The 8898-nt window shown below is 32.6% G+C and overlaps 2 protein-coding genes across 2 annotated transcripts; both read left to right on the forward strand.

The window, feature by feature from the left end:
• The first annotated feature begins 1522 nt into the window (after positions 1-1522).
• Positions 1523-3745, forward strand: LOC104701247 (cytochrome P450 81D11). Its single transcript, XM_010416895.3, has 3 exons — positions 1523-2306; positions 2511-2897; positions 2987-3745. The coding sequence occupies exons 1-3, from the start codon at positions 1791-1793 to the stop codon at positions 3599-3601; spliced, it is 1518 nt and encodes a 505-aa protein (XP_010415197.1). The 5' UTR covers positions 1523-1790; the 3' UTR covers positions 3602-3745.
• A 1300-nt stretch (positions 3746-5045) lies between these two features.
• Positions 5046-5592, forward strand: LOC109125623 (defensin-like protein 44). The gene is made up of 2 exons (XM_019227606.2): positions 5046-5179; positions 5325-5592. Exons 1-2 carry the CDS (start codon positions 5095-5097, stop codon positions 5480-5482), a joined length of 243 nt encoding a protein of 80 aa, XP_019083151.1. The 5' UTR covers positions 5046-5094; the 3' UTR covers positions 5483-5592.
• The last annotated feature ends 3306 nt before the right edge of the window (positions 5593-8898 follow it).

Here is an 8898-nt window from a genome sequence, read left to right on the forward strand (position 1 = left end):
GGCATGTCTTCCTTTCTAGGCTTCTTTGGACACGTCAACAAATGGCGATGGAAACTCTTTGTTCTGTGTGTTTTTGTATTAATCACCAACTTCTTACCACAATGGATGCATCTGCCTCTCTCCTTTTTATTTTCTTCTATCCCAACTGATACAAATTCCTTCCAAACCTTTGAAGTTAAACGTCTCTTTCGTGTAGCTTGAGCTGTTGCTTGAGACATTGTGTCACTTTGCTCTGGTTCTTCAATTTTTGAATCTCCCTCATCCATCTCAATGTCTTCATCTTGTGCATCTTCCTCATTCATATCGATATAGTCATTTTGAGCATTGAGCAATGCCATTGTATATTGAGACTCTAAGTCCATTCTGTAAAAACAGAGTGGACATATATAAACCTCTATCATTTATACTTTATAGCTATATAAGAGTATCCAAACCGAAGACTTGAAACAAAGACTATATAAACTCAACAAAGACTATATAAACTCAACAAAGACTTGTTGAGTTTACTCAACAAAGACTATATAAACTCAACAAAGACTTGTAATTTACTATCCTCTTAAGAGTTAAGACTCGACATCATCATTTATTTTTGTTTGTATTTATGAAAAATGAAAATAACATAGAAAAGATTTTTGAGATTTTTAGTACCACAATCAACAAATTCACACGCTAACTTTACCTTTTCTAACTTTGCTAGTAGCACAACAAGTAAATTCTTAAAATACAATAAGTAAACCGAGTCTAATAAAGCTAAACCAACAATCTTTATACTATTGTCAAACTAAAGTGATTACACACATTATGAGAAAACGATTGTTCTTAAAGATTATGAGAAAACATATTCAAGTACTTCTCTGGCTCAACACACACATCACATATCTTTGAAAACTTCTTTGAAAACACGCATCAAATTAAAAAGCAGCAAACAGGTTTATAACAAATACGCAAACAAACAAGTTTATAACATTCGTAATTTAACAAGCAAACAAACAAGTTTATAAAAGCATCAACCACTACCTCATGGATAAACAGAAATTGGAATGTGTAGAAAAGTACCTCAATGCTCTAGCTTTGCGTTTATCTTCTTCAGCAGCAGTAGAAGTGTAGAACTTAAACTTTAGTCCCTTTCAAATCTGATTGAAATACAAAGCATAAGCAATAAACAAACTATCAAGCACAAAGAGTTGTGACGGTGGAGCCTCCGATTCGGATGTGGTGGCGAAAGGTTGTGGCGGTGGAGCCTCCGAGTCGGATTAGAGAGCAAAAGGATCAGCTTCGCGAGTCGTGAGTTCGACTTCTCTGACATTAGCCCTAAGTTCGACTAAACGCTGTCGTTAACATCAAGAATTCAAAAAAAAAAAAGTTATTGGGCTGCTCATTTAAAATGAAATAAGACCCGTTAATAAAAGGGCTTAAACGGATGTCACCCAATTAAAATTATTGGTTTTCTAAACGGATTCGGATCTAAAAACATCACTTTTGGTTTTAACATCACTTTTGGTTTGCAGAAAACCGTTTGCTTATGCGATGATAATACGATTGTCTAAATTCATCATTTTAATTGACCCGTGCGGTGTGTTTATTCCTTAATCGGGAAAAGTCCCATAAAATTTACACATGTGAGATGTGTGACCTCTTCTTTTCATTTTTGGGTCTCACAAAAGGCCTTTCTCGAGATATGTTCAATAATCATTTCCAAGAATTCTCAACCATATCTTCCTCTGCTCTTCCTCTGCTATAATCAATCTTTCACGCAGAAGGACAAAAAAAAAAATATATATATACAAACAATGGAAGAAGAATCTCAAATGATCCTAATCCTCACCTCCATCATCCTAACCATCTCCTCTCTCACACTCTTCATCAAAAACCTCAAACAAAACCAAAACCTTCCTCCATCACCACCGTCCTCACTTCCAATCATCGGCCACCTCCGTCTCCTCAAACCGCCCCTCCACCGCGTCCTCCTCTCCGTCTCCAAATCGCTAAACGATTCCCCGATCTTCTCCCTCCGTCTCGGTAACAAACTCGTGTTCGTCGTCTCTTCTCTCCCGATCGTCGAAGAATGTTTCACCAAAAACGACGTCGTTCTCGCGAACCGACCTAAATCGATGGCTTCCAAACACATCTCTTACAATTACTCGTCGATGGTCTCGGCTCCGTATAGTGAACAGTGGAGAAACCTCCGACGTATCGGCGCCGTCGAGATCTTTTCCAATCACCGTCTTAATAGCTTTACCTCTATTCGCCGTGACGAGATCCGCCGACTCATCGCTCGTCTCTCTCGCTCTCAGAACTCTTCACTCGTAAGTGATTAGTGAAGCGTACTTACTAATTTAGTATTTAAACTTCGGCCTTAATCCCTAATTTTAGATAAATTTAGGCCTTAATCATTAACTAATGCTAAAGTTAGGCCTTAATCACTAATTTAATATAAATTCAGGCTTAGGTATGATTTGTGTGATTAATTTAACATTAAGGTCTTATATAATAAATTTGGATTTTGGCAGGAATTTGGGAAGGTTGAGATGAACTCAATGTTATCCAACTTATCATTCAACAACATCATTAGAATGGTGGCTGGAAAATGTTACTACGGAGATGGTGCAGAGGATGATTTAGAGGCTAAACGTGTGAGGCAGCTTATCGGAGAGGCGATGACTTGTTTTGGTGCTGGACATGCGGCTGATCATTTACCGGTCTTGAGATGGTTTACAGATTTCGAGAGACGGGTAAAGAAGATTGCTGGTAGGCTTGATGAGTTTTTCCAAGGATTGGTTGATGAGAAACGAGCGGCAAAGGAGAAGAAGGAGAATACAATGATTGATCACTTGCTTTCTTTGCAAGAATCACAACCTGAGTATTACACAGACCACACCATCAAAGGAACCATGCTCGTAAGTAATCACAACAAGTTCATAAGTTGATTTACGTCAATGGTCGTCACATTTTTTGGTTTTATTTCGTGTATGTGTGTGATGTGCAGTCTCTTATACTTGCGGGGACTGATACATCAGCGGTAACTTTGGAATGGGCATTGTCGAACCTATTGAACCATCCTGAAGTATTAAAGAAGGCGAGAGATGAAATCGACAATAATATTGGCTTAGATAGGCTTGTGGAGGAATCAGACATCTCAAACCTTCCGTATCTTCAGAACATCGTCTTTGAAACGTTGCGGTTATACCCTGCAGGGCCAATGTCAGTCCCGCACGTCGCATCAGAAGACTGTAAAGTACGGGAATACGATATGCCGCGTGGTACTATGTTATTAGTGAACGTGTGGGCTATACACAGAGATCCTAACCTATGGGATGATCCCGCGAGTTTCAAGCCAGAGAGGTTCGAGAGAGAAGGAGTGAGTCGTAAACTAATAACGTTCGGGTTAGGAAGAAGGGCGTGTCCCGGGGCCGGACTAGCTCAACGGTTGGTAAACTTAACTCTTGGGTGTCTGATTCAATGTTTTGAGTGGGAGAGGATTGGAGAAGAAGAGGTGGATATGACTGAATGTGGAGGACTCACAATGCCTAGAGCTAAACCTTTGGTAGCCATGTGCAGAGCACGGGACTTTGTTGGTAAAATCCTACATGAGTCTGCTTAATTGTATAGTAGACTTTTGTAAATGCTAATACATGTTTTAAGGCGACGGTTTATTGTCTGTATGTTGCTGTTATTATTTCATTTGTATTTGTACTACGTTACGTAAAACGTAATATTCAATCAAAACGATGGATACAAGACAAAATCGATTATGACAACACAACATTTGTTACTAATCTAATTAGTATTAAAAATCCATTCGTATTTAAACTCGTACAATTCATATTTTGGATCAAATATATTAAAGTAAAGAGTATTCCAAAAACTTTCAACTAGGGAGTAACATAAGTCGCTTGAGAACTTGACATAGGTCTAAAATTAACAAAATTCATTAAAACTATTTAGTAATACACTAATATATGTTTCTTTTTTCTCAAATTTAAATACACTAATATGTATTTTAATTAAACTTATGTATATCATTATCTTAAAAATAACTAATATATAACAATAAATAAATAATACAAAAAGAAAATAAAATAACACCATAACACACTTTATACTAATTAACCTAATATATTTAAATGTGAATTACCTACATAAATAACATATATGTAATTTGTTAGCAACAAGCAAACACATCTAAATATTTTACATGATATTATATTATAAAACTATAAGTTATCATTTTAGTAACTTAATAATTCTCCTATGTTGAGTTTCGTCTCTCACCCTATTGATGCATTAGAAATTTATTTTTAATTCTAATTCATATATATATATATATATATATATATTAACCTTTTTAATTTTAATCATCTTAATTGTAAAATCAACACATTTGACCAATTAACCTTTAAGATTTATTTTTGATTAAAACAAAAACTAAATGCATAAAAAACAAAGTTAATTCAAATTAGTTTTGTGACTTACACTCAATTGTGAATGAGGAATATCTTTAGGAGGTTGGTTTAAAAAGTAAAAACCGATCTTAAAACTTGGTGAATTTTACCAAATAAATTCATCAACTGTATGCGGTGGAAATTTCTACTTTCCAATGCCAAGGCTCAAAATGGAGTTTCATTTTTTTTTTTGAACAAACTATGGAGTTCCATTCTCTAAACCTCTATATTATTCTCAGATAACTCATAAAGTTAGTATAGGATTTTATTCTAGGGTCCGGTCAATCTTATTTTTTTTGTTAAAGGTCAACCTTGGTTTTTAAACAAATTAAAAAAAAAAAGAATAAGTTTTGTATGTAAAAATAGTCATAAAAATAAAAATATCTTCTAGTCAGAAAAAATATTGTTTAGTATATGTGGAAGAGCCACCAATGTTAATAAAAATATATTTTAGTCAAAAAAATATTATTAGTATATATGAAAGATGCATCAATGGTAAGAAATACAATTGTAAACATTTTGTTTGAACCACAAAACCTTAATGCTCTATAAGTAGAGCTTGTACTTCCAATCTACAAAATCACAAAACAGATTTGTCTAATATATATACTATTTTATAGTTGATAACTTGATATATACTACAAGCAAGAAAATGAGCATCACAAAGACTTCAATGACCTTTTTACTTTTGATAGTACTGACAGTTTCTTTGTCGAACTACAACGTCTTGGCTTCAGGTAACATTTTTATTTCTATGTTGTTGTTTGTTAATATAGGTTTCATCATTTCAAAGCAATAACATTGATATATATATATATATATATATGATTGTATATTTGTATATTATATTATTACATGTGTGGTGATTTTGTGGACTTGCAGAGATCAAACCTACAGGGAGAATTGATAATATGTGCAAGACTACTTGTTCGGCAACGTATGGGAATGGTAAATGTGGGGTAGACTGTAGAAACGCTGGGTTCTCATCCGGACAATGTGTTACTTTTGGTCGTTTCGTAAACAAATGTTGTTGCACCTAATGATAAACCCGATCTTTTGTATTTGCGGTTAGCATTGATATATGTTTTTTTTGCCATGAACCACACAAATGCAATAAAAATATAATATACTTATGCCTTTCTAAACAAAAGTACCAAGTATACACTATATCAGTTTATTTGACTATCACCATGCTAAATTGCTAATCGAGTCGCATTAATATAGATGTGTGTTACAGGTGCGGATCCACGTGCATTAGAGGGGGTGCAAGTGCACCAGATAAAAATATAAAAAGTTTAGTTTATGCCTACTTATTAGTGTTGTAAGTAGTCTAGCGGTCAATGATGCACCATACTAGTTGAGTTCAAGTGTTCAAATCCCCAATTGAACACCTTTGGGTTTTTTTTGGACCCCCTCAAAACATTTGCTGGATCCGCCACTGTGTAACAATTTCTCTAAACTAGTACTAGAATATATTTCAATGTTATCTTCTCCCGTATAAAGTGAGGGTAATTAAATCACCTAGTCATCGTTATTAAAAATGATCTAACTTATAAATTATGTTTATTATTAATGATCAGGCTGACACAGATAATATAATTTATTATAGGAAGACCGAATCTACAAACTTTTATTTTGTTAAGAATGACACCAAACTACAAAAATTATTTTAGTAAGAAAGATTACAAATTATTTTTATTAGTCATACTTAGCCCGGAGACGGATTCAGATATCCGGGATTTTTGGAGGTATCCAGATCCAAATTCGAGTCTGGCGGATTCATACTATCACAATCCGTATCCAGATTCGTAAATTCGGATATCTGGATCTCGGGTATCCATGAACAAAACTTGATATCCGCGGATATCCGGATCCGTTCCGAATTTTTTTTCCACTTATCGGACCCTGTCATCTATTCTTCTCTTTGATGCTTTTCGCCTCCTTAAATCCAAATCCACTCTTGCTCTTTTGGCATCTTCTTTTTCTTCACCCTCCTCTTCTCTCCCTCTCTCTCTTTCATCGGATTTCAAGGTCAGAGAACAGGGGTTTTGTTCTACACAGATGATTCGGCAAAACACACATGCATTCTCAGATCTATTAGATCGGTGAGTCGGAGTTTCGTTTCAATTTCTAAAAAACCAATGAAAGAAAATCTAAAAAAGAGGAAGAAAAAACAAAATAAAGAACCTTTACCCTAAAGATTCGTAACAAAGGGAAAAAGAAAGATTCACAAGATAGGTTTAATGGTGAAAACTGAAAAAAGTGGGAGAGAAAGAGACTAAAAAGCTAATACATGATCTCATTTATTAATATATCATAGTCCACTAAAATTCATTGCCCACTAATAATAGTAGATCCATTAATAATGCAACCGGATCTCAGATATCCGGTTCACAAATTTTATACAATCCGAATCCGGTTACAGATCTGCCGGATCCATAATTTTATCCGGATCTACCATAGGCGAATATCCTATTTCTCCGAGCAGATATGACCGAATTCTGGATCGAAATTCGGATGCCGGATAATTGGCTCAGGCCTACTCATAGACATGAAGGAAAAAGATTTTGTTTATGTTTTATATTATAAGTCGTATCCCAGAGTCTGTCCTGTTTTGACTTTTAAAAAACAAAATATACTCAACACAATAATACTCCATCGGCTTCGTTTTATTTGCCGTATTAATTGTCATTTTATCTTTACAATACAAACTAGATTTTAACCTGCCACTTGCATATAATATTTATTATTATTTCTATTTTATTTTTGTTTTGCAATTAAAGGAATAACTAAATTTCCCGACCGTTTGTGTGGCTAAATATTTATATTGATTTTTTAACATGCAATATACTTCATGACTATTTGTTTGTTATATTTAGTTTGTTTTGTTTAGTGTTTGAGATTTTATATTGATTTTTAATTATTATAACAAATAATAAGGGATCTAAATATATAGTAAGTCATTTATACGCTATGATTAAGTCACATTTTCTCTAATGATTTAATTATTTTACACAAGCTTAGTTAAATCAACTTAATTTTTATATGTCAAATATTCTAATATTAATTGTGTTGACAAATAACAAAATGAGGATTTAACCCGTGTTAGCACAAACTTAATGATATTTTATTAATTCCAACATGTCCTCTTTATAACTCATCTACTATATAACTATATTATATAGTATTTTAAAATTTTTTAATTTTACAAATTCATAATATTTTAAAATTTATTAAGTTTATATATATATATATTAATTATAATATTTAAATAAATGTGAATCGAAGTTCTTCTTACGTTAAGAATTAATGGGATGTATTCAACTTGACATTTTAAGTGATTTGTGTAAAATTTACAAATCCTATGTTATTCAATCATGGATTTTAAAAAGTCTATTAAAATTCACTGTTATTGAACTGATGATTTAAAAATCTTTTTTAAAATCTACTGTTATTCAAAACAGTTTGTGGATTTGGATTTTAATGACTTTTAGGGATTCTGGAGGATTTGAGAGGATTTGTTTAGTTAAAAATACAGAAATCTAAATCTCATGGTTTTAGGTGGGATTTGAAAGAATTTTACAGAAAATCATATCAACTTCCCTAAAATCTATCAAAATTCCAAATTTCTTAAATCTCATCAAATTCTCCAAAATCATGGTTTCAATACACCCACCTAAAGCTCACAGGTTTTGGAAAACAAAATAGGAATAAAATTGTTGTTTTTTTTTTCCAAAGGATTTAGAGATAGATTATCTTCAATAAACAATAGAAGGTGTGGTTAAATATATCATAGTTTATGTTTCCATATTGATTATGCTGTATTTTTTTAGTTGGAATGGAATGTAAAATATTTAGGAAACAAAATCTGGAGTAATGTTATTTTTGGAAATTTATTAGGGATTAAATTTGTAAATAAAAGTTTAAATAAGTACAAATAAAAAGGTAGAACCCAAAATGTATTTCAAAAATGTATATATAGATTTATAATAATTGTTATTCTTTTATCTTATTAGTTATTAATCACTTATATTTAATGACTTTTATTGTAAAAGGGTTAAATTCCACCCAAAAAAAAAAGAATTTTTAAACTCTTTTTTTTTAAGAGAGTTTAAAAATCTTTATCGACTTATTCGAGTTATACATCATCAGAATCAATCATACGCCATCTATATATTATCCATTAAGATATTTACAGTTTCCACGTTTCCACACTTTATAATGGTCAGAAAGTTGAAATAGATCGATAATTAAATGTTATGGTAACGTTGAAGATGTCTTAAATGTAACCAAAATAAGTGAATGTGATATATAGATGGCCATGTGATTGATAATGTAAACCAAATAAGCTAATCAGGATTTTAATATTTTTTTTGTTATCTCCTTGCCATTTGATTATTAATTATTCTATTGAGTATATATTATAACCATGCACGTCGTGAAGAGACGTTTGAAG

This window comes from Camelina sativa, chromosome 7, assembly GCF_030686135.1.
Source record: "Camelina sativa cultivar CO46 ecotype springtype chromosome 7, ASM3068613v1".
Taxonomy (NCBI): domain Eukaryota; kingdom Viridiplantae; phylum Streptophyta; class Magnoliopsida; order Brassicales; family Brassicaceae; genus Camelina; species Camelina sativa.